This window comes from Ostrea edulis, chromosome 9, assembly GCF_947568905.1.
Source record: "Ostrea edulis chromosome 9, xbOstEdul1.1, whole genome shotgun sequence".
NCBI lineage: Eukaryota > Metazoa > Mollusca > Bivalvia > Ostreida > Ostreidae > Ostrea > Ostrea edulis.
In genome coordinates, this window is record NC_079172.1 from 5,208,277 (window position 1) to 5,235,776 (window position 27,500).

At 35.7% G+C, this 27,500-nt stretch overlaps 1 protein-coding gene and 1 non-coding gene across 3 annotated transcripts in view; both read right to left on the bottom strand.

Moving 5' to 3' along the window:
* Positions 1-24,155, bottom strand: part of LOC125659470 (multiple epidermal growth factor-like domains protein 6) — a 25,703-nt gene extending 1,548 nt beyond the window's left edge. The window contains exons 1-8 of one of the 2 annotated variants that reach the window (XM_056148330.1): positions 24,019-24,155; positions 22,439-22,494; positions 19,930-20,061; positions 19,084-19,114; positions 18,518-18,573; positions 18,259-18,387; positions 2,935-3,070; positions 1-1,452 (exon numbers count right to left, since the gene is read on the bottom strand). The exon at positions 1-1,452 is cut by the window's left edge and continues 1,548 nt beyond it. In XM_056148330.1, the coding sequence (XP_056004305.1) occupies positions 1,143-1,452; positions 2,935-3,070; positions 18,259-18,387; positions 18,518-18,573; positions 19,084-19,114; positions 19,930-20,061; positions 22,439-22,494; positions 24,019-24,119 (951 nt within the window). In that variant the 5' untranslated portion in view covers positions 24,120-24,155 and the 3' untranslated portion in view covers positions 1-1,142. The remainder of the gene's footprint in view (positions 1,453-2,934; positions 3,071-18,258; positions 18,388-18,517; positions 18,574-19,083; positions 19,115-19,929; positions 20,062-22,438; positions 22,495-24,018) is intronic. The other variant, XM_056148331.1, reaches the window with a different exon arrangement.
* Trnaa-cgc (transfer RNA alanine (anticodon CGC)) lies at positions 1,769-1,840 on the bottom strand. The gene has a single exon. It is a non-coding gene; the product is annotated as a tRNA-Ala (tRNA).
* Positions 24,156-27,500: the final 3,345 nt, after the last annotated feature.

A 27,500-nucleotide genomic window follows, 5' to 3' on the forward strand; every position in this document is an offset into this window, starting at 1 on the left:
TCCCAATACACTGTGGTCATCACTTTGCCAGCAGATGGTTGCTTCTTGAACATCTTTGGCTTCGGGGACCCAGGCCCTACTCACTGACGACTCTGTACTTTATTCTCTGGCTCATAATAATGAACCCAAGTCTCACCTAGTCACCAGACGCAAAAGAAAATTATCTTTGGACTTAAAAGTCTTCAACAACGCGCTGCATACTCATGCTCTGGTTGCCATTTGCTCATCACTAAGGGATTTGGGGACCCAATGGACTGTTAGCTTGCACATACCTCAACAGTCATGTAAGATTGTTGAAACGCTACCATGTGAAATTCCTAATGCCTGCGCTATTTCTTCCACCTGAATTCGCCTATCAGAGTATACCAGATCCCGAACTTTCTTACACATTTCTTCGTCGGTGGCATCCAGACCTGGCTTCATCTCCTAAAGACGTTATACTGCGTTTCAATTCTTCTACCCAGAATTTAACCTGAGCCTAAGATGGTACAAAAGACCCATAAACATCGGTTGACTTGCCGTATATTTCCTTGCCTGATTTACCTTTTAAATACAAGTACCAAAGTGAAATTGTAGCACGGTACTCAACTTTAGATGAAAAGCATGCATTTACATCACTAGCCATGTTTGACATTAAAGATTTTATTAAAGAATGTTTCCATACGTGTGCAATTTTGAACCCAGGAATAAAACATGTATTGAAACAAGGCATGAAAATCGTGACCGTTTCGGTCAATCGGAAATGGGATAGACTGCTTAGTTATTGACTCGTCCTCGTATTTTGAAATTTATCCCGTAAAGCATTGTGAAATTTGAAATCCAAGTCAATGGGGAGTGATGTTATGGGTGTTGTACCATTTCTCAGAGAGACATTTCCCATTGACGTTTTACAATTCTATAATATACAGTACAAAGATAATATATTACAATCAAGTGCTTCACAATCACGTTCCTCAGTTTTGCAAATAAGATATTCACAGTTAACAACAAGAGCTTTATCAAGGTGAAGATAACGAACAGTGATCAATTATTGAATCAGATATCAGGCTACTGATTTCTCTCTCTCTCTCTCTCTCCTTCTGTCAATTTCTCTCTCTCCCTGAAGTCTAAATGGATTTCTTGCATGTCTGTTTCTTTGTAGATTATGCACATATCCTAGTGTACCCGTCTGATACAGGGTGTAAATACATTTCATCCTTTTGTTCTCTAGGGTCTTCATACATGTCAGTTGTTGAATTTTCCTGTAAGCCGTCATCTGGATTCACATACAATTCATACGGTGACTGGAGTTCTAAGTAATCATCATCTTTCTGAGATGGCTGTGGATCCCGTTCATCATTATGTGGAGTATCCTTAACCATTTGTTCATAGCGTTCCTCCTCTGGGATAGATACCAATTGTAAATTACACGGTAGAGGTTGAGAGTAAACACCTTGATGACTTTGCCTTTGTCTAAAAGGAAAAACAAAAAAACTGCACATACAAATGTAAGTAGTTGATTGATTGATTGATTGTATCTTGCTTAATGTCTCACTCGAGAATTTTTCACTCATATGGAGACGTCACCAAAACCGGTGAAGGGCTTCAAATTTAGGCCTATGCTCGGCGCTTATGGCCATTGAGCAGTGACGGTTCTTTATCGTGCCACACCTACTGTGACACGGGTCATCCGTTTTTAAGGTCATCTCCGAGGACCCGTGACATTCACACCTGATGCCGAGCGTTTGGCTATGGAACTGTCACTACCTGTTTTAACGAGACTTAGGTGTGTCGCGGCCGGGATTTGAACCCCGGCCTCCCGCATGCGAGGCGAACGCTCTAACCACTGGGCCATCGCGGCGGTAAAAAAAAAAGTGGAAGTAGTATTATAGTAAATGATATCATTCCATTTGAGTTTCAGTGCGAAGTTTGTATAGTTGATTTGTTAGATACATCAATTTATTATTTTCATACCGGATAGATTGGTAAGCTATCAAGAACAGCAATGACATCACATGCAACTCAAATGGAATGATGACCAGCCATATGTAACAATAGTGTCTCACAAGGCCATTTGTGAAAGACGCATGTCGCTTATAAGGCTGGACGGTTAGCGAACAGTCACCACGTTCTGAAATGAAGAATCGAACCCAGAACCTCCTGGTCTAAAAGTGAGTGACGACTTACCTACCGCGACATATATTGTTATTCATACATATTTTAAGATAAATTATATTGATAAAAGTTGGTATTGTATTTAAAACAAAATACTTCAGTAAGGTTCCTGAAATGATTGTAGTAAGTTACATCTTAAACTGGACTTGGCCCTGTTAAATAAAAGTGGCTTGTCTCCACATACATTTCTTATCTTTTACACACAGCACGAAATAAAGCACAACTACAAGTAATTACTTTGATCAGAGCTTTCACATATATATAAAATGGTGTCTAGAGACCTCACTATCTACAGTTTTCAGTAGTAAACCTTTGTGTTAATTACTTAGTACAGGAATTACATTTGTTTGAACAAAATGGGGATGAAAATTTAACTTTATATTTGTAAGAACAAAATCTTTAAATCTCTTGGTAATGAATGGAATTTCTTAATGAGGAGTATGTTTCTTTAGAGCAGGTACTAACGACGATCTTTGTACTGTGAATTGTAGACAACCCTCGTATGCATTCTCTTCAAACACAGATGTTAATTTCATTACTTGTTCCCTTTCGGAAATATGTTGATGAAGCTTTCTGTTTTTGGTCAACTTATTTCGCAATTCAAATATTTTCCATCTTGGAAGTAGTTTCACATTTATCTCACGAACAAAGTGCCTACCGATATCTATATGAAGGGTATGCAATCTGTGTTTTCGACAGGAATAAATATAATATCAAATCATAAACGTCATATAGAATTATAGTTCCACATGGAATCAATAGGTAATTTTGCTACATAACCTTAGTTTGTAATATCTTAACCACCCAATGGCTCCAATTGAAGAAAGTGCAATAAGGAAGGCGGACACCCCGACTATTCCGACTACCCACGGATCTATTCGTGTGAACGCACCAGACGAGCCATCTGTTCCAGCACCTATATCCAACAGAAAAACACAGTCGTTCAGTTCGCATAATATCAATCTTTTAACGAAACAGAAAATGCAATTACTTTGTTTTCCTTCATTTCACATTCTAAAAATAAAGTAGTGAAACATCGCTTTTGGTGAAGTCAATAGTTTGGAGGGGAAAATGGCGCGTTTTCATGTAAGTCCGTGGTCCAGTATTCATAATTGAGTTATTGTAATTCTGTTCGTAGAGGATGTAAAGTCATTGTTGTGTCTTATCTAAAAAATATGAGAATTATTCCCCATTAAAATTTGTTAAAGCCAATATATTTTATATAAGTAATTGAATTATATAATATGAATTGTCATGCTCACTGAATGTCCAAGGAAAAGGAACTGGTTAATATGATCGATATCGTCTCTAATACAACCTTTCGCCCGGTCGCATATTTCATCCGATTTACAATTGCAATCTTCCACGAAACATTCCATACTTAATTTCAGGACAAATTTTTCGTACCCACCACCAAAAGTACCACGCTATCATTCTTAAATACAAACGGGCATGCATGGGATTTGATATTGTAAGAAGTTTTTTTTTTCAAAGATAAGAGCATGCTATAAAACCTGGGGCCCGTTTTATAAAACAACTTACGAGAAGTCGCAAGTCTTAAATTCTATTACACAGTTATTACTTTGAATGAATGAAGTAAAACTTTTCTAAGGCTTAATTTTCAATATTTGTGTTAAAAATGCTTGCATTTGGAGTGAATGATCTTAAAATAAACTGGTAATTTCCAGTATGTAAAGTTGGTCGTAAGTTCTTTTGTAAAACGCGCCCCATGCCTGGTCCCACCGACCTGAATTTTGCCCTGGCTCCAATTTTGGTTTCTAATTATGCTCCATCACAAATTTTGGCTTGACCTCAAATTTGGTCTCTAAAAAGTTTTTGGTCTCAACCAAAACAAAACAATGTTTTGGTATAAATTTTGATTGATTTATTATTAGTTCTAGTTTTTGAAAGTTATAACAGATTTCTGTTTCTGTTGTTTTGTAAATGTGCACTTTGAAATAATGATGAACTAAAACACCAAAATCATGTCATTTATCTGCCATGACTTTGAAAAACTAAGACCAAAAATAAATCAATGAAAATTTTGGGGTTGATGCCAAACAGATTTTTGGAGGCCAAATTTAAGGCTAAGCAAACTTTTGAGGCCACGTCAAAATTTGTGATGGGGCATAATTAGAGGTTAAAATTAGGGCCAGGCCAATTTTGAGGCCAGGCCAATGGGACCAGGCCAGGTTTTTAAAAGTCGATTTTAAGGGAAATGTCAATTGGACATCAAATCAAAGAGACACATTTTTCATTCGTCATTTTAAAATCAATTTACAACAACAAATCTAAACGACCTAGTGTCACCTTTCCAGCGATAATTTGCATCATTGTCGTGGACTTCTTATATTGAATGGGAGATAAATTTCTATTTGTACATCTGCCTGTTATAAAAGTGTAAAGTTGTACAGGTACCACAAAATAGAATTGTTCACAAATACTTGGCATGGCATTTGTTACAAAATAAGGCTTTCTTTTGTAAAAGATTATTCGTGTCAAGTTATAATGCTAAAGCTCAAATATAATTTCATACATCATCGGAACACCATTTCATACAATGTACTATAATTATCTGAGCTTGACTTTCAACCTAAAACACTAAAATCATAATTAATTATTGCTACAGTTCAAAGAGTATTTGAGATATCATCCGGAAAGAGTCTCTTGCCGCAATTAACCTGACATTCTTGACTTTTGCACACACACGGTGCGTGTGTTATACAAGAACACGCAAAAAAAAAAAAAACCCCAAAAAAACCACGCAAACAAACCCCCCAAAACCAACAAACAAATAAAAACTAAAAAAAATACAAAATTAAGAGTTGGGCAAACAATCTCAATCAATATAAAGACCAAAATATAATAAGCATTTTTCCTAATTCATTTCTGCATATCTTGGGAAGTATACGGAATTTCAGGATAAACTTTGGAAGTAATGTAGATTGTATTCTAAGAATACAGAGTAGAATTTTATATCATTTGGTTTATTGTTTGTACATCAGCGAACTTGGGTATCCTATATTTAGAGTTCTATACCTCTACTCTTCAATAGTAAATTCGAACCCAAGCGATATAATCGCCCTTGACTAATACACAAAGCTTGTTGTCATTAGTCTCCGAATATTTTATTGGAAACGCCCGGTAGCATAGAGATTTCCCATCGCCTGTTCTCAGTGATAGAAAAAAAGCCATCATTATTCCTCATCAAATGCGCCAAGACGTCGGTTTGTTCATTCGTTAACTGGCAATGTCAAACACACTTTGAACGATGTCATGATTTTCTATACATACGAATTCTGTTTTGATTTGTCAAGAGTAACATACCTGCATTCTATAAACAGTTTAAATTTCTGACTAATTTTTTGCTTGGAAGCTCAGCGAATGGTAGAATCGCGTCATGCAAATTTACGAGAAACGATAAAATTGTCACGCAGAGACTCGTGGGTGAAATGGGAGAGGAGCGTACGTTTCAGCCGTGGCTTGCGACGATGAAGTTTTGAACGTGAAATTGTTCCTTGTCAATAGAGGATATGCCATCTCCGTTTCCGTCTTTTCTGAAAAGCATATTATCAAAAACGCCCCAGTAAAGACACTTTACCACGTGTTCATGAACGTATATTTTGAATACAATATCAAGCTTTAAACGAACACAACATATCGTAAGGACATTTGACGATGTTTATGCTATACTGTAGATTTCTGGAAAATAAGCTAAGCACATGTACACGTATCTACAATTTGCAAATATAACTACTGTACTTAAATGATGGGTGACACGGTGCAAGACAAAATAAAGCATTATATCCATATCAATGAAAACTAATATACCTTAAAATACACGACTTTTATCTAAACAAAATAATAAGCAATCATAAAACTTATCATTATAAATTTCTTCATTTCGAACACATCTCTTCCTTCCTTGTTTCAAATATATTCCAGGCACTTGTATCATGACAAAGTGGAGTTAAATATAGATACATTTATCATGTATGTGCTTTGGAAATCAATTTTGCTTAACTGAAATGTACCATTTCGTATCATTTAGTTTGTATTTCAAAGTTCCGTCTAAGTGCAATTGCTTTTCCTAGCCAAATACCAAAATCCGTGACTTGTCAGTACCATATGCTATACACGCATTTCCGGAACATAATGTCAATTGCCTAATTCAATTCATGAGAATTATATCACATCATTGCTAATTTTTTAAGAATATAGAATTTTTTTTTTATTTGCTGGAAAAACACAAGCAATGATTCAAATGTTTTCTTTAAAAGAGATTCGAACCCGGGTTTTGTCGTGCTGTCAATTTTGAGAAAAAACATTTTTTTAATGTCTAATAGGAAGGAGGTTTGTGAAAATTAAAAACAATAAGGGGGTTATCGCTTGTATTGCGGTGAGTTAAACCTTTTCGCAATTGAAATTAACTTTCGATTTATTCACATATACTAACTGTGTCTGTTTGTGTCAAAACAAGCATTCTGAGAGTATTGCATGGCAATACATAGTCCCCTACCGGTTGTAAAAATTACTGCACCACAACAATATTCAAAGTTCATTATGTAGGTTATGGTAAGAGGGATAATTGGGGAACCAGGATAGGAATGGCTGGAAATCAAATACTATTCGAGTAGAGACTAGACCAGGAAAAAAGACAAATTTATAATTGGTTTAGGTCTTTAACCAAGTCAATAAACTGTGACATGTAGGTGATCATGAATAATTTAACTATATTGTTGTATTACTATGCTAGAAGTTTTGATGTGTGTAGTACTCTTATCTACAGAGATAAGAAACTTGGATGTATACTAACAATTTTTTTCTAAGTCCAAGGGCCATAACTTAATGAAAAGCAACGGACCGAGACGAAATTCGAACTTGATCTGTAACTTGGTATGGCAAAGCAATGTACCTAATATAAATGAATATCTGTAAGCACAACCAAACAAAATCCGGAAACTAATAATTTAAGCTATTTTTGTAAGTCCAAGGGTCATAGGAGTTAAAGGTTCTCGAGAGGGATGTAAACAATACACAATCAATCAATCTCTCATATGGATATCTCACCATTGCCGGGGAAGGGTTGCAAAATTTAGGCCTATGCTCGGCGCTTATAAATGGCCAATGGACAGGGAGGGATCTTTATCGTGCCACACCTGCTGTGACACGGGATCTCGGTTTTTGCGGTCTCATCCGAAAGGTTGCCTCTTATGACAAGCAAGAGGTATTGACGACTGATGTTGCTAAAACGCGTTACGGACAACGAAACGGAAAATATTGTATGCAATAATATTATGAGAAGGTCAGCATTTTGCAAAATGCAAGGTAAAGATAACGAACAGTGATCAATCTCATAATTCCTACAAACAATACAAAATAGATAGTTGAGCAAACACTAAAAGGTTTATCATGAAGAAGGGAACCAGAAATTACAGAGAGAGCGGGAAGTCATCCACAGAATCCACCGTTTCTTATACCTCATACCAATGCATATGTATTTTCAAATCAATACCTTACCATGAAAAATGTCAATAAGAGAAATAAGAAAAATATCACACTAAAAACCAGTTGAAATTTCAAATTTTATATCCAATGAATAAAAACTCCCCCCCCCCCCCAAAAAAAACAACATTGTAAAAGATAAGATAATTTTTTCAACAATTTTCCCCAATCATAGCCTTCTTAAATCGTTAAATAGTTCTACGCCTGGTATAATACATGTATGCATTTATATATCACATCAAATAAAGCGAAATAGTTCGGTGTGTATAAAAGGTTTGCCTAAATTGGGATGAATTTATGTGAGATTAGTATTGAATCTGAAGAGATACAGCGCGAAAGAAAGATTGAAACAGAACCAATGAAAACTAAGGTGAAGTTTACGATCCATAGTATGACGAAATAACAGATATGAAGTAGCTAAAAGGCTAACAGACAATTTATGCTTGAATGGAATTACAAGGTCATCTCATTATTAATCTCAATTTTAAGATACAAGTATTTAGTATAGAAACAAACTGCTAGAAGTCCTCCCTATTTAGGATTGGAATTCTGCGGTCACAAAGTCTGTCAGTTAAAAAATAATATATCAAACACAAGATGTTTAATTTACTGACTTGATAAGATCATGAATTATCGTTGTTATATACATAACACACTTCCTGTTGTGAGTATACACGTAAATGTGCGTTAATGACGTTTTGTCAACGGGGGGGGGGGGGATTTAAAGTTCGTGTGTTCTTTCTATTCTTTACCCATAGGTTTCGCTGCTGTCAATGCCGACATTTAAAAATGCTTGTAAAACTCTTTGTATAAATTCTTATAAAAATGTTCAATTTCGCTTAATCAATTTATAATGCAAAATTTTAAGAGAAAATTGGTTTACCCTTGTAAGCTTGGAAACAAATTCCCAAAATTTTGATTTTAATTAGGAAGTATTTTCTTCCGATTTTTGGTGTTGTCTTAGCAACATTAATCATTCCAATTCTTATATTCTTTTCCGTTCCGTTCCGCGTTTTAGCAACATCCATTGAGGACCAATTCAAATCCGGATCCCTACAGGATGTAGGAAGAGATAGGATCGGATTTTGATTGGAAGAAATCATATAAATCAAGCTCATGATCACATTATGTGTTGAGAAAGGTGAAGATAACGAACAGTGATCAATCTCATAACTCCTATAAGCAATACAAAATAGAGCGGCAAACACGGACCCCTGGAAATATCTATTTACTTTCAATTTAGTATCAATAGCAATAAAGAAGATGTAATTTAAGTGTTTTACACACAAACACTAGATACCAAGTTTGGTCACATCCTGGGGTTTAGAACCTCTACCCTGGAGATCATGAAATTTACAATTTTGGTAGAGGCCTTCCTGCTCTACATCACTATGCATTTAGTTTTTCCTGCACTTGTGTGGTTCTTTAGAAGAATATTTTTGAAAATTGATCAATTTTGGTAAGTTTTTGTCCCGCCCTTAGGGCCCTTAGGGCCCCAGGAGTGCTGGAGTCCTGAAATCTAAAATTCATGTTCCCCTTGTCCCAATGATGTTTCAAACTAAATTTGAAAAGCATTGAAATGATAGTTATTAAGAGGAAGTTAAAAATGTTCAATTGTTAACGCAAGACGACGGACGAATACCAATTGCAATAGTTCATCTTAGCTTACTCAAGTGACCTATAAATGATTCAATAGTTATTATATATCAGTTCAATTCTCTACGAAAACTTTCAAATATTGTACATATTATATAACAATTCTAGTCTCACTTAAGATTCAAACGTTTGGTACATTTCATTTAGTAGACATTAACGGCAAACTGACAACTCAACTGTATGACAAACGGGATGATTTCAGCTTCTCCATTGTCAACTTCCCATATTTATGTAGCAATATTCCATTATCACCTGCATATGGTGTTTATATATCTCAACTGATTCGATATGCAAGAGCTTGTTCTACGTATAGTCAGTTTTTAAATCGAGGTAAGCTACTGATAAACAAGTTGATGGTACAGGGGTTTCAACAGTCGCGATTGAAGTCAGCATTTCGCAAATTCTATGGTCGTTATAACGATCTAGTTCGTCAATACAACATCGTATTGGGTGAAATGCTGACGTGTTTCATGCCGATTGTTAAGCCGTTCTTGGCACACTGATTTTGACTGCGGATAACTCCGTTTACCTGATCAGGATATAGGACTCACGGCGGGTGTGACCGGTCAACAGGGGATGCTTACTCCTCCTAGGCACCTGATCCCACCTCTGGTGTGTCCAGAGGTCCGTGTTTGCCCAACTATCTATTTTGTATTGCTTATAGGAGTTATGAGATTGAACACTGTTCGTTATCTTCACCTTGCGTTTTATACAGTGTCAGTAAAATTAAAGAAAAATTATCTGAAGGGACTGATTTACGATTTTCTCTAAAATTTTGTTTTTCATTTTGAATGATCAAAATCTAATGTTTAATGCGTTTAAAAGAATTCGCATAAAATTAACGTTATACATTATCAAAAAAAGCTCATTTTAGAGAATTTTAATTGTTTTGTAAATAAAGATTGCATACAAAGATTGCAGTATATCAATGTTTACCAAATTTTCAAAAGAAATGGATATCGATCTAAGTTTATAATATCTTTCATATTTCAAGCATTCTTTAGATAAAATGTGTCATCTGTTCAAATTTGTGAGCATGCAAAATCAAGATGCTTTATATTACAAAATTAACATTTCACTGGTTTGTTTGTATATATGAAAAGACCCGAGTCTTTATTTACATAACACATATTTAAGGCTAAAATATTACTTCTATTCTTGCGTTCAGAAGGTCAAAATTTTGTTTTGGCTGTCAACATTAAATCAGCTATATTCTAAATGTTAAACATAAAAAATGAAAAATATTTTTCTAAAAAATCGTGAACCAGTCCCTTTAAATGATAAAAGACATTTAATCACTATGACTGTCTTACCCTGGTACCAAAACACTTCACCGAGTGGATGAAATTTACAATGTTGATCAAGGGCTGCATCCTATTTCTAAATATATATTTAATTTTTATTTAGTATCAATACTATTAAAAGTGTTATTTAGATGTTTTACATATAGATACTATATTACAAGTTTGGTTCCACCTTGAAGTCAACCTCTACCTAATATATAATTTCAGAGGGAGACATATTGTTTTTGTACCTTCTGTCCGTCCATCCGTCTGTCTCACAAAATTTTGTGAACGCTTCTCGTCCTATATTGTTGGACTTGAAACTGTGTACATTGCTTCATTGTCATTTATAGATGTGCATATTGTCAGGACAGGAGGCTCCAATTATTTTCCTAAAAGTTATAGTGGATCTATGAGGGATGGAGGGTGTAAAATAGCTTGTGAACGCTTCTTCTATAAGGTTTATCTGATATATTTGAAACTTTGTACAATGCTTCATTGTCATTTGTAGATGTGCATATTGGTGAGATTGGAGAGTTCAATTATTTTCCTTAAAGTTACAGTGGATCCAAGAGGGGTGGAGGATGTTAAAATAGCTTGTGAACGCCTCTCCTCCTATATTGCTTATCCGATAGACTTGGCATTTTGTACAATACTTCAATGCCATTCACAGATGTGCACATTGTAGGGACAGGAGTATCCAATTGTTATCCTTCAGGTTATAGTGGATCTGAAGGGTGGAGGGTGTAAAATAATTTGTGAACACTTCTCCGATGTGGCTTATCGGATTTCATAATGACTATGTTCCTGCTCATGCTTTCTCCTCCATATCATGCAGGACAATAAGGGAGGAGGTTTCATTTGGATCTGGGGAGACATTTGTTTTTTAAAACCATTTCTAGCAAAATTTACAATTTTGGTAGAGCTTTCCTGCTCCACACGACGATAACGTATATCACACGGATGTACAGTTATAAAGAAGAGTTTTGAAATGTTTGGCAGTTTTAGCCCCGCCCTGAAGGATCCGGGGGTACAGGGATCCCGAACTTTACAATGTATCTCCCCCTTGTTCCAAAGATGGAAATTGTGACCAAATTTCTAAGTTGTACATGCGTCCGTTACGAAAAAAAGCCGGAAAATGTGACCCTGGACGGACGGACGGACGGACAGCCAGACGCACGGACAGCGCCAAAACATAATACGTACCGTATAATGACGGGCGTCTAAAATGATTTGAAAGCAAAATCTATTTACAATGAAAGACATGAATTAGTTTTGATGAGCTGAAACAGCTGCTTTGAATGCTCACATGAGTCGCAGATTACTGTGTCTAGAGGGAAATACATGTAATTTCAGGGTTTTATTTTATAATGCACGGGAAGACTGAACTGTGCCTAATGCGAGTTCTAAAAGATGTAATGTGGAATACAAGTGTATGCATGTTGCGTGAAAATGTGAGAGGGGTGTTAGAGTCTTCCTGTTTTATGTATCGTAACTTTTTCATGGACTGTTTTTGTATAGCATGGTACGCCGTGCGCCCGTCTGTTAAGATTGAATGATTGTTTGCTGTTTTTCGTCACACTCAACAATTTTTCAGTTATCTGATGGCACCCAGTTCTTGTTGGTGGAAGAGAGAACCCAGATACAATGTACCTGGGAAGAGACCACCGACCTTCCGCAAGTAAACTGGGAAACTTTCTCACTTACCGGCGCATGCAGGATTCGAATCCGCGCCGACAGAGGCGAGAGGCGGTGTGATTTTGAGCGCGATGCTCTAACCACTCAGCCAAGGAGGCCCTCCCGTCTGTCAAGGGTAGGTTTCTCCATTGTAAGTGATGACACTAAAGGTGTTGATATACCTAGCAGTCCGTCTCTGAACCATTTCCGTTTCAATTGCAAGTATGACCTCAGTACAGTATGGGTCCCACTGAACAGTCATACTCTACTTGGGATTAGTACATGTAAGCCTAATTTACTTAAGTGGAGTTAATTAGGTCACTTCTAAGGAATCCTAGTATACTGTTCATATGAACAATTAGTTCGTATGTTCGGTTCCCTTATTGGTTATACCTACATCTAACTGCCTTAATTAGGAGACCATGGGACTACTTCACTGCCAGTAGTGTTAAAATAAAGGTCTCCATACACTAACTAAAAATTCATCATTTATATATGAACAAAGTAGTTCTTGGATTTGTGTAATTGTAATTGTGTCCTTGATTCCCCCGAAAGTTGTATGTAACTGTCTTAGGAGATCGCGGGTTCAATTCCCATCAGTAAGTCACTGCCAGTAGTGTTAAATGGTAGGTCTCCAGTCATTAGCTAATGAGCCATTCTTGAGAGTTATGAACAAGTAGTTTATTTGTAAAGTTACGATCAGCTTAGTGTACTAGTATAGCACACGTAGAGTTGTGTTTATTTCTGACGTAAATCTACGTCTGCGACTCTTAGTGAATACCGCCCCACATGTAAACGTTCGCTACGTCTAGATTTACTCTATGTTTACGTCTACGAACTTTAGTAAATATGGGTCTAGGGCCGTAACAGACAGGCGGCAACTGCCGCGACACGGGACTTCTGTTTTTAAGGTCATATCCAAAAGACCCGTGATTCTCACTTCTAAATGCCGAGCGTTTGGCGTAGGAGCAATCACTACCTATCTTAACGTCTTAGGTAATACGCGGCCATGACACGACGGGGCTCGAACTCGCGACCTCCCAGTTACAAAGCAAACGCTCTACCACTGACCGGTCGCTTGGTTAGAACATAGTACCGGTTAGAATTTCTAAAAGGCATGGATGATTAATATTCAAGTTGCTTGTTGACTGCAAAGATTAGGAGTCTGAGAATATAGTAAAGTGTTTTTCATCAGAAAGTTTAATATACCCAAAAGTAAGTTGAATAGCCTTTGCTTTGGCGGTATAAATTCTTGCTTCATTCAACCTGGAGGTTATAAAACTTTTTGAGCACATTTTCATACTCAAACTGTGTTTTGAATCGTATTCATATCGAAAGTGAAGATTATAAAACGTTTATTGAATTATTCTCACACTCAAATGGACTACATGCTCAAGATGTTTCGAGTATGCTTGGAGCTTGTTCAGTGTTGTATTCAAAATAAACATGGCTGAGTTTGAGTATGAGTACGGTAAAAGTTTTATAACCTCCAGACCTGTGAAAAAGTCATTTGTGATTACTGCATCAGCAGCGAGTTTATTTTGGTCTTTTGTACCATCTGTATAAATTTCAATTGTAGAGTGTTTAGATTTCTTTAATTTAGATCGTTTTTGCTGGTTTCAGATTTCTTGTACTCAGGCCTACTAAGAAATTGCAAAGTGTTACATGATTATTTAAAGGTAGGTGATACCGAATTATATAAATGTAAAAATAAAAAAAGGTGGATTGAGAAATCGTTTTATTTTACGTAAATTATGCGACGCTTCGATTCAGACTGCGGATAACTCCGTTTACCTGATCAGGATATGGGGCTCACGGCGGGTGTGACCGGTCAACAGGGGATGCTTACTCCTCCTAGGCACCTGATCCCACCTCTGGTGTGTCCAGGGGTCCGTGTTTGCCCAACTCTCTATTTTGTATTGCTTGTAGGAGTTATGAGATTGATCACTGTTCGTTATCTTCACCTTGCATTAATGAGTTAGTTACAATTTTCCCTATCAAAAATTCTATTCTATACCAAATGTCATTAGTTTATTTTGGTTATCCGACTTTGAACATGAATGTCAAGGTCATACAATGTTTTGAACATTAAACTCTCTCTCTCATTTGTATACATTTACATCAGTAAAACAAATCTTTAAATATTTCATGCGATTTACGCGGTCCTATTTTGCTATGTTATGTGGATGATACGGGAAAGTCATTCAAAAATACATACTCCTTGATTCAAAGGTCATTTGTATCTGGTGTATTTCATCCAAAGTCTTTTTCAAATCCAATTTTACAGGAACACTTTCCTTCGCGTAGATGACCATAAAACCTATCTGATCAAATCAGCGAACGTTCACACGATACTTTTTACCAATAACGTAACATACGTTATATAACAATCTAGCTTGCTAATACAATCTCTCATTGGGGCAAATACTCTCTTGCGTGTTTCATACCGATTGTTTGGCCGTTTTTGGCACACTTATTTTGACTACGGATAACTCCGTTCGCCTGATCGAGATATGAGGCTCACGGTAGGAGTAACCGGTCGATGGGAGATACTTACTCCTGGACACCTGATCCTACATTTGGTATATCCAGTGGTCTGTGTTTTCCCAACTCTCTATTTTGTATTGCTTATAGGAGTTATCAGATTGATCACTGTTCGTTACCTTCACCTTTCATACAACCCCTCTCCATAATCTTTTGAACATCGCGATATTTAAATAAAGGAAATTCTAATATTCAGCAGCAATATAAAACAAGAATTGTTCTTGAAACACAAATCCCCCGAAAGTATCTCTACTAATGAAACACTTTACATAAAATATGTTTTATTAACAATATATGACTATTTTGGACACGCAGAGAGCCAAAACCCTAGGGTTGCATAATTTACGATTTTAGTCCATCTTTTTCTACTTACTAGGTTACATTTACCTATTACAATTGGTTGTAGTCCATTGTGTGTTAATAATTGAACATTTTTAACTTCTTGATAACTACCATTGCAATTCTTTTCAAATTTGGTGTGAAGGATCTTGGGGATTGTAAGTTTCAGGACCCCAACACCCATGGGGCCTTAGGAGCGGGGTAAAAACTGCCCAAAATTTATCAATTTTCAAAAATCTTCTTCTCAAGAACCACACACGTTTAAGACAAACTAAATTCATGGTGATGTAGAGCAAGAAAGCCTCTACCAAAATGGTAAATTTCATGATTCCCGGGGTAGGTGTTCTGACCCTTGGCAGGTCCCAAACTTGGTATATAGTGTTTATGTGTAAAACGCTTGAATAACATCTTCTTTAGTGCTATTGACACTATATTGAAACTATATAGATTATTTAGAAAGAACAGGTAGTTCTTTACCAAAATTGTAAATTTGATGATCCCAGGGGTAGGAGTTTTGGTATCAAGGTGGGGCCAAAGTGGCCAGTTATTAAATGTGTGAACAATAGAGAATAGAATTGTCTTTCTAATGTTTTTTTCAATTTTGATATAAAGCATCTTTGGAATAAGGGGAACATAAATTGTAAATTTCAGGATTCCTGCACCCCAGGGGCCTTAGGGGCGAAGCAAAAACTACCTAAAATTGACCAATTTTCAAAAATCTTCTTTTCAAGAACTACACATGTTTAACTAAAACTAAAGGCCTCTATCAAAATGGTAAATTTCACGATCCCCGGGGTAGGGGTTTTGACCCCAGAGCGAGGCCAAACTTACTATATAGTGTCTATGTGTAAAACACTTAAAGAACATATTATTTAGTGTTATTGATACTAAATTGAAACTAAATGGATATATAGAAAGTGCAGGTAGTCTTTTACCAAAATTGTAAATTTGATGATCCCCAGAGTAGGGGTTCTGACCCAAGGGTGGGGCCAAACATAGTATATATTATTTATGTGTAAGTATGCTGATACTGTATACAATCTAAATGCATACTTAGGAATAGCAGAAAAGGGTGTACAAAAAATTGTGAATTACAACCCAGGGTTTTGACTTTAGGATGGGTCCAAATTAGTCATATTTTTTATGTTTTAATGTTAATACACATATTATATGCCAAGCCCTTCATCAGTGTATACACTTTTGAGGGCAGTAAAATTTTAAGAACATATCTTGTTTTATATTGTTGCTGAACATTAGAATTTAGCTTAGATATTCAGAACAGAATTTTTCTCTCTAGATTCCATAGCCCTTGGGAGTAGTGATACTTTTTCACTAGTTCTCAAGTGACCGATAAGGCCGGTGGGCCTCTTGTTCTAAACAGGTATTGGCTACAACCAATACTATATTCTAAGATATTTAGACACTGAAATAGGTAATACGGAAATATATGGGGTGCTCAAAAAAAATTATATTGAGGGAGTCGTAAGCAATATCTTTTCTTTTTTACAAGGACCCCGTATATTTCCGTATTATATCTCTAAATATGTATATTAACTAATTTATCTTGTCGATGATTTTACGTATACATTAAATTGGATCGTTGTAAAATTGTCTATATTTTGCCTCTTACTAACCTAATATTGACCACATTATTCATACTTTGTGCGGTAAGGCTGTTTCATATTATATCATGCCTGATCAGTTGCTTCGATGTTTTATCAGAAAGAGAACATCTACTAGAAAATATAGTGGATCTGTTGGACCTTAAATACAAAAAATTAAAAGTTGGGCAAACATGTACCACTGGATGTACCAGAGGTGAGATCAGGTGTCTAAGAGGAGTAAGAATCCAATGTAGACCGGTCACATCTGCCGTAAGCCCGATATCTTGATCAGGTAAACGGAGTAATCCGTAGTCAAAATCAGTATGCCAAAAATGGCCTAAAAACCGGTAAGAAACTCTTCAGACGACAGCATTTGACCCAAAGATAGGATATATTGGCAAACTAGATAATTTTAACGACCATAGAATTTGCGAAATACTGACTTCAAACAAGGCTGCTGAAACTCCTGTAACATCAACTTGTTTGTCAGTAGCCTACCTTGATTTTAAAAATTATCATACGCAGAACAATCTCTTGCGTATCGAATCAGTTGAGAGATATAAACACCATATACAGGTGATGATGGATTATTGCTTCATAAATATGGATTGTTTACGACGGAGAAGCTGAAATCACCCCGTTTGTCATAAAGTTTAGTTGTTATTTTGCCGTTAATATTTATATTCAATAGAATATATATCTAAGTACGAAATAAATGTGGAGGATTCTGTGGTATATTTGATCTGAAACTAAAAGAATGGGGAGGGGGAAGTGTTTCATCACCCTTTTATCTCAGACACTAACGTGCAAGAATTGTATACCAGCGTGGACATTGCCATTGGTACCTGAAATATCAGTTTTTAGAAGTGTTTATAGACACAAATATTGTTAATAATTTTGGAATTGTTTTTGTTTTGTTAAAATAATTAATACATGTAATGTTGAATCGAATATTGTTGATATAATGTTTATTAAAAGAATTAAATACATGTCATTACATTCAATATCTTAATTCTAAGTTCTTGTACATACATGAATGTTGACTTCTTGTCACATAATGGCCCTCACTTGTTGTTGACTGTATACAAATATACATGTATATTGGTTTGTTCATTCTCATAAACAGTTCAGCTTCTTATCGCTGTCTAGAAATTGATCAACCCAATATACATCTGCATACTGACAGTAATAAACATAATAAGTATTATTACCAGTCCTGTGGAGATCCGGGTTAGAATAGGTCCTCAGTACCCCTTGCTTGTCGTAGAAAACGACTAAATAGGGAGGTCTTTCGGATGGAGGTCCCGTGTCAGAGCAGGTGTGACACGATAAATGGCCATAAGCGCCGAGCATAGGGCGAAATTTTGCAGCCCTTCACCGGCAGTGGTGACGTCTCCATATGAGTGAAATATTCTCGAGAGGGACGTTAAACAATATTCCATCAATTAATATTACCATCAAAATAATTTGCTTTATTATGCTAAAGAAGAGAATACCTTTACATCCGTGTTTTGGATCACATGTTTCATTTGGTTGACATTCACATTGTTTTATGCATAGCTTCCCATAATATCCACTTGAACAAATCTGTGAACAATTGAAACCATACGTTCCAATGGGACATTCTGAAAATTTGGTAAAATATTGATGAAATATACAACACTTGACGTAATGCACCTTAATGCTAATGCATGATGAAATTTACATTAAACTGTAAATATTTACAGTTACGATTTTCAACACGAAATAACTCACTTGTACAGGTGGTGTTCACGTAGAGGTAATTATTACAACAGGGAGTTTCAACAGTTCTACAAGACATCAATTAATTAACAGAAATAGAAACCTTCTTCTTTGGGACATGCACATGTGGATATATAATGGTAAAAATTTCAGGAAAGTTGTGAGACTTTGAACAATATGTTTGTATATAATTCAATGGATATGAAAGATTGTTTATTTTACACCCGCCGTGAACCCTATCTCTTGATCAAGTAAACGGAGTAATTCATAGTCAAATTCATTATACTTGTAAATAATACATGTACAATTGATAATTCTCAAAATGTTAAGTAATGTAAAACTTTTACGGTACCAATCTTCTAATACTTATTAAGACTATTTTCCTTTTAAATTCCATTGATTGTCGATTTTACTTCAGTATGCTATCTAACGTTCAAAATTTGGAAAACCTGCATATACGTTATCATATCTCGCTAAAAGGATGACACACAATAACTACATGTATACAATTTTAAGCTGTAATGCCTCTTGAAACAGACAAGATCCACGAAAGGTAATGTAGGAAGTACAATAAATACCTAGTCCCGTTTCTGCAATATCCGGGTTTAACTGAAAAGAGATATAAATATATCAATACATACCATATATCCAATGAATTGAGTAATAATTGTTCAGTAGTAAAATGGTTCCTTAACCTAGTATTACTGAACGACACCTTTGTAAAACATTTCCGGTAAACAAATATATCGTTGATGAACCCTGGTTTCCGCTTTTGATGGTAATTGTATCGATTTTGATTTTATAAGAGGTCGATAACATATTTTAAGTAGTATTGATCGATGCAGTTGAATTAACGTTAAAATGTGCCTTACTATGGCACTGCATACATTCATGTAAGTGCAATATTTCTTTTGTTTCTGGGTTAGAATAGGTTCTTGGTACCCCTATGCTTGTCGTAAGAGGCGACTGAATGGGACAGTCCTTCGGATGAGACCGCAAAAACCGAGCTCCCGTGTCACAGCTTGTGTTTCACGATAAAGATCCCTCCCTGCTCAATGGCCATAAGCACCGATGATAGACCTAAATTTTGCAGCCCGTCACCGGCAATGGTGACGTCTTCATATGAGTGAAATATTCCCTAGTGGGACGTTAAACAATATTCAATCAATCAACCTAAGGACAGTCTTACTAAAGATTAGACAGGCATACTCTAAGGACGGTCGTACTATAGATTCTTAAGTTTGATTTACTGAGGTGGAGTTAATATTTAAGTTTCTTCTAAGGAATCCTAATATATTGTTTGCTCTTTAGTATTATCATATATATGTGTGTACCATTTAAGATCTGATTGAATGGTAGCTCTGAAGTATTTTACAGTTATTTTATCATAATTAGTACAAAACATTTACACAATAAAAATATACCTGAACATGTTCCACTTTTTGAATCACATGTTTCATCTGGTTTGCAATTACATAGTTTCAAACAATTCTTTCCATACGTGTTCTCCGAACAATTCAGTGAACAGTTCCTGCCATATGTTCCATTTGGACACTCTGAAAATTAGTGGAAAGAAAAAGTGAAGATAACAAACACTGATCAGTATAATATCAGAATTCCTATGAAGAATAGAAAATTAAGAATGGGGCAAACAGTGCCAAACACGGACCCCTAGGCAGACCAGAGGTGAGAGAAGGTGCCTAACATTCCCTATTGACCAGCCACTCCCGTCATCTCTATATTTTGATCGGGTAAACGTAGTCATCCATAGTCAAAATCGGTATGTAAAGAAAAGCTTAACAATATGTCTCTTCACCTTTCATGAATTACGTCAGACAGCATTCACCTTAATGGCAGACTTTACAACGACAAACAATTTGGAAATGCTAACTTTAATCGAGACTGTTGAAACACCTGTAACATCAACTTATTTGTCAGTAGATTTTAAATAAGTGATCATAAGCAGAACATGCGCTTGTATATCGAATCAGTTGATCGACATATGCAGGTGATAATGGAATATTGCTACGTAAATATCGGAAGTTGACGATATACAAGCTGGAGTCATCGTGTTTGTCATCAAGTTTAGTTGTGAATTTGACTTAATGTTTGTCATAAAGTTGAGTTGTTAGTTTGCCTTAATGTCTATGTTCAATAAAGCTTCCAAGTATGAAGCAGGTCTAGATGCATTTCAAATTCACTGGAATCGACAAATGAGTATTACCAATTGATCAAATGTTGTTACCATATCTAAATGTTGAGTTGAAGTAAGATATTCTTTTCTCTTGTAGAAGCTTTTGAATAAATTCTGCCTCATCAGAATATAAAAACAGGTGAGCTAATAAAGCAGCATGCAAGGTGAAGATAACGAACAGTGATCAATCTCATAACTCCTACAAGCAATACAAAATAGATAGTTTGGCAAACACGGACCCCTGGACACACCAGAGGTGGGATCAAGTGCCTAGGAGGAGTAAGCATCCTCTGTGGACCGGTCACACCCGCCGTGAGCCCTATATCATGATCAGGTAAACGGAGTTATCTGCAGTCAAATTCAGTGTGCCAAGAACGACTTAACAATCGATATGAAACACGTCAGACAGCATTTGACCCAGTGATAGGTTGTATTGACGAACTAGATCGTTATAACGACCATAGAATTTGGGAAATGCTGACTGTTGAAACACCTGTACCATCAACTTGTTTGTCAGTAGCTTACCTCGATTTAAAAACTGACTATACGCAGAACAAGCTCTTGCATATCGTATCAGTTGAAATATATAAACACCATATGCAGGTGATAATGGGATATTGCTACATAAATATTGGAAGTTGACGATGGAGAAGCTGAAATCATCCGGTTTGTCATACAGTTGAGTTGTCAGTTTGCCGTTAATGTATACTTTCAATAAAATAACTAAGTATGAAGTAGAAGTGGACGACTCTGTGGTGGCCTTTTTTTTCGAGCTCACAGGGACATATAAATGAAAGCTATTATTGTTAATAGACAAAACGTCATCGATATATTTAAATGTCCAATTGAAGGCCACATTTTGTTTCTCGCGTAAAAGTTTTTGAATAAATTCTGCTTCATATGAATATAGAAACAGATCAGCTAACAAAGGAGCATAATTCGTGCCCATGGGAATTCCAACAGGTCAGCTAATAAAGGAGCATGATTCGTGGACAAGGGAATTTCTACTGACTGTTAGAAGACCCGATCTCCAGACTACATAGATATTGTCAATGTGGAACTCCAGCATCTTTTTAATATCAACTTCAGAGTGCTTGTACGTAGAATAAGAGTGGTCTTTAGCGAAGTAATTTTTTGGATGATTGATCACAAAATATAAATATTCCCGTGCTCTATTTTTGTTGAAGTAGCAACTGTCTATGATGTCAAAAAAACCATAGTCTTTCATTTACTGTGAAGAATGGTCGTTTACAGCGTTGAAAAGGTCATACATTTAGATGTTCTTAATTTTGGAAAAGTTTCGTGATTTAATATTTACTAAAAAAGTTCTTTAAAAATTTCTAGAACCCACATTTGATATTCACCACTTCTGGTATATGTTGTGGCATTTGAAGTTTCTCCTTCACCTCAGTTAATAATTTGGTCAGGCTTACTATAGTAGTAATATCTCTATTTGTAAGGGCTTTTGTGAAGTTTTGGAATCAAAGTTAGGTACGCTAACTCATATTCGTTCGTCCCATTCAACGTATTTAAAACTGAAGCGTGACTTTCGAAAGGGAACTTGGAGTATAAGTAGGATTACCAAATGTGGAATTATAGTCAAGTCCGTTTACGATAGAGTTGTAATAATAAGCCTGATGTTGTGACATAAAAAAAACCCTCTAAGAAATAACATGAAAACATAGTGGTAATTAATACAATTAAATTTCAAGAAAATTTAGAAAAGAGTTTGATCTTACCCACACAGGTGTTTTTCGCTTGGTAGTAATTATGGCAACAGTTGATTTCTCCGTTTCTGCAAAATACACACTTAAACGTATGAATTGGTAATCAGTTCAGAGAAAATCAGACATATTAGTAATGCGTGGGTACGATTAGGATTGTTTTCTTATTTGTGTCACGTCCCATTCGAGATTCGTGTAGAGAGTTCACACAGTTTGAACAACATGTATGAGGGAGCTATTCTTTGCCAACACCTACCATGACCTCCGTTTTAAGGTCATATCCGAAATAAGCGCGACTTCCTTTCCCTCTAATACGGGGTGCTTAGCGAGAAGAAACGGTCATTATCTGTTCACCGTCTTGTGTGCGACACATTGCTGGAATGGAATTTCCATTTGTGAAGCGAACGCCATAACGTAGCCACGCGACCGGTTTGCGTTGGTACGATAAAGAATACTCTTACGAAACTGAGCGGTGGTGTATTTGCGGCACTTCACTCACAGCTGATGTATGAGTGAAAAGTCTTGAATGGACATAAAACAAATAAACTTCTGCAACATCATTCTGTGCATATCCATTTTGTAACAGTCATTTCTTTTAATTCTGCGTAATAGCAAAGTGTATTGGGGTTAGATATCAAATACGAAACTCAATGCTAGTTGTAGGCTACATTTAGACATTTTGAAACAAGAGAGGCACAAACAATATGTAGAAATCAATGAACTGGAAACTGACATAAACCAAACTGATATTCTATGTCAACAAAAATTATGTGCCTTCAACAGATGAAAACATTACAGTCATCAACACTACATTTTGGTCCCATCCTAGTCTCGCCTTATGCAGAACCCATGTTCCAGGGTTATGAAAAACACAATATTCATAGAGTGTCTTCTGCATTCAGTTTTCCTAGTAATAAATACATATCAAGCAACATTACATTGTATGCTGTCTGATTTGTTTCATATCAATTGTTAGGCCGTCGTTCTTGGCACATTGATTTTGACTACGGATAACTCCGTTTACCTGATCAGGATATAGGGCTCAGGGCAGGTGTGACCGGTCGACAGGGGATACTTACTCCTAGGAACCTGGTCCCACTTCTGGTGTATCCAGGGGTCCGTGTTTGCCCAAGTATCTATTCTGTATTGCTTATAGGAGTTATGAGATTAGTCACTGTTTGTTATCTTGACCTTTAATATGGCTTGATGTTTGAATGTTTTGCGAGCAGAGATACAAATTTTGTCGAACAATTATACCAGCTTTAGCACACCACTGGAAACCAGACTGTACATACATTGTCTTATATTCATATAGGGTGAATATTAAAATCCCATAATAAAATACGTCTGCTGTTACATTGTAAATAAGGTGTAAAATAACAGGCTTTCAACAAGGTGAAGTTTTATTAAATGCAAATGATGTCATCCTGAATTTTTGTCAGATTGAATTCTGAAAACTTATTTCATGTAGTTTGACTCTAGGATCTGGTTGATAACCTTTTTTTTAAAAACTTAAAATTTTGAATAATTAATTTACATGTCCAGGAAACAATTTGCATATCCAGATATTCATGAAACTCCTGTGAAAAACTTACGTTCCGCAGTTTCCTCCATTTGTCTTATTCAGACTTTCTGAAGACGGAAGCAACACACAAATCCCAAAATATAAAAAATACATGTAACCAGATTTCCACATAATAAGTCAGAAGGTTGCACAACAATCAACAAATGTATACCAATGAGGATGCAAATGAAAAACAGGGAAGAATTACATTACATTAACATACTTCATGCATATACTTGGTGTTTTTCCCTGCCATCATGTGATAACATAGAAGTAATGACAGCCATGTTAATTCAGAAATATAACATAACAATACTATACAAGCTGCAAACGTTCAAAACATGATGTTCACTTTCCATCAATTGTGCTCCGTTTGGTAGACAAAAATCACACAAAGATATTTTGAAACATTGCTATATCATTTTATTTTTCAACAAATAGATCATGGTTAGAGATACGAACTAAACAAAGTCTTTTAGTTCTTTCAAAATAACAAGTGAGAGATATTTATCATATACTAGATAAAATCAAAGTACTTCTGGAAGTTTATTTTGTGTAGATTTGCACCAGATACTTTTGGGATTAAGAATTATTGCAACTTAATAACAAGATGTTTGTGAAACACAAATGCCCCCGATAATGTCCAAGGTCACAAGGACAAATATCTTGGTACCAGTAGAAAGATCTTGTCACAAGAAATGCTCATGTACAATATGAAAACTTTAATATTTACTATTTAGAGGTTATGACCAATGTAAAAAAAAATTAAAAGTAGGTCAAATGTCAAGGTTAAGTACCAACAGAAAGGTCTTGTCTTAAGGAACATTCACGTGAACTATCAAAGCTCTACCACTTACTGTTCAAAAGTTATTAGCAAGGTTAAAGTTTCAAATAGAATGACGGAATGACAGGACAAAAACAATATGCCCCCGGATTTTCGATCTCGGGGGCTTAAAAAGATAGAGAAGTACACACAGAAGTGCTCAGGTCCAAACCACCTTGTACCGAGTGACTGCATAGAGGAGTTGATAAAATCAACTCCCAAAAATGAAGATAAGGAATGTAAATGTCTTATGGAATTTGACAAACATGGAATGAAATCAACCACCTGGTCGTATTGTCGACTTTAAGTATGTTATAAGTACGTTATAAGAAGAAAAAACAACCTGAAATTAATATGTGATACTCCAACACCACACACCTATGTAGGGGTTAAGAGATGTTTACTCCTCCTGGATACCTGCTCCCACTTCTGGTGTGTCCAGGGTTCAGTGATTTCTCTTCTGTTATTTTGGAATATTTATAGGATTGATCAATGTACGTTATCTCTACTTTTCTTGTTCATTCTCTCTATTAACTGTAATAATTTTGAAAATCCTAAATTTCGAAGAATCTACAGTTAAGTTTTTAAGTGAGGACCTTATTTTACAGAGTATTTGTATGGGTATGGAAGATGTGCATGTGGCAAGGATTTTGATTTTCTTCATTTTTAAAGAAAATTTCATGTTGAACTTAGTCCATTTTGAGAAAATATTATATTAGATAAAGGACATGGTTTGTCCTTATAAATCCTCTCACAGTTTAGAAGCTATGGTATTTGTAAATAAGTTGAAGATGTGCATAGTGCAAGAAATTTGATTCACAACAAATTTTAATTATCTTTGACGTTTTGAGTATTGAGAGGTTGTTGAAGTTGGTCAAATTTGAGGAAACACAGAACTGTTGGTTTGTCTATCTGCCTCCAGTCACAGATACTACCTGAAACAAATTTCTACAAATTATGGCTTAAGAAAAACATCCTATGTAAGTATTTTCTTGGGCATATTATGTACAGTTTGCAGTACTCTTGTTGCTTGATTTAGCTAACTTTGTTATCAAGAGAGGAAGAGCCTTATAAATTTGGAGATCAAAAGGTCAAGGTCACTACAGAACTTAGAAGAAAAATCTTGTAGACAATATAGTGTCAGGCCACATTTTTTGCCTGATTGATTTGGCACTTCATGTATAGCGTTGTGAATCCTATTGATTTACAAGTCAAGGTCTTCATAGAAAAAGTTTATAGACACAACAGGCTTCATTTTTCACCCAATTGATTTGATATTTCATGTGTAGCTTTGTTATTGAGAGGGAAAAGGTCAAGGTCACTACTTGACTTCATAGAAAAAACTTATGAACAGTTGTTGTGAGGGTTATGCCCTGCCTTGCTGTCACTGAGCTCTTGTTAACATTTCAGGCACATGAGTCATTAGCTTAAAAATAGGATGCATAGTGCACAGGTGATAGTTCAGACCTATGAGCCTTGTTTATTATTATGCTGCTTAGTGGAAATATGTGGTTTTCTTATGTTAATACTTCCTTCAGTTTATCTGTTTTGTAAAAACATAGTAACTTGTATTTTTTTTAGGTCACCTGAGTCACTCAGGTGATCTATTGCTATTGGTCTGTGTCCGTCGTGTAAATCACTTAAATAACATCTTCTTTAGTGCTATTGATATTAAATTGAAATTAAGTGGATAATTAGAAAGAGCAGAAACTGTTTGATGAAGCCAGGGGTAGGGGTTTTGGTATCAGGATGGGCACAAAATGGTCAGTTATTAAATGTGTGAACAATGATTATTTTTTTTTTATTTCTTCTTGATAACTACTATTTCAATTCTTTTCAAATTTGGTATGAAGCATCTTTGGGACAAGGGGGACATAAACTGTAAATTTCAGGATTGGGTTCTACCAAAATTGTAAATTTCATGACCCCCCTGGTTAGGGGTTCTGAACCCAGGACAGGGTCAAACTTACTATATATACTACTGTTGTGTAAGTCCCACTATGATGTATTCTGTTAATTTTACAAATAAAATTCTGTGTGTAGTATAGTTGTTTTCTTTTTCCTACGAAACTTTGAAGGTGCCCAGAGTCATCCAAGTGCGACAACAGCTAGGGAAAGGTCTATTAATTGATATGATGAGTATATATGTATTCACATCTGGTAGAACATCTGGATTTTCCTTATTTGGATGTCGATCTCATCCATTTATAATGAAAGGATCTGCTGAGCTCACACTTCTTTGTAATGTAAACAAGGCTTGTGTCATGTTTTTTAATTTACATTATGTTTAATATCCTAGTAAATGTTTTATTCAAAGCAGTGTTTTTTTTAAAGTTTACAAGTTAATTCTTAATAGTTAAACAGTTTTGAGTGTTTGTTAGTCATCTCATTTTGTTTTAGACGTCTTTTTTTTTCATCAAGCAATCTACTGTATACATGTTGACAATACATAACAAAGAATTGTGAGCTCTGTATCTCAGTAACTGACATTCAAATTTTTACTGCCTGTTAAAAATACCTTATTTAAGCATTGTAAACATTAGAAATGTGGAAATGAAAATGGTTTGTAAGTTATAGAAAGTGTGTATGTGTACCTCGGTAGATATGTGTAGGTTATATAAAGTGTGTATGTGTACCTCGGTAGAGGGTGTGTAGGTTATATATAGTGTGTATGTGTACCTCGGTAGAGG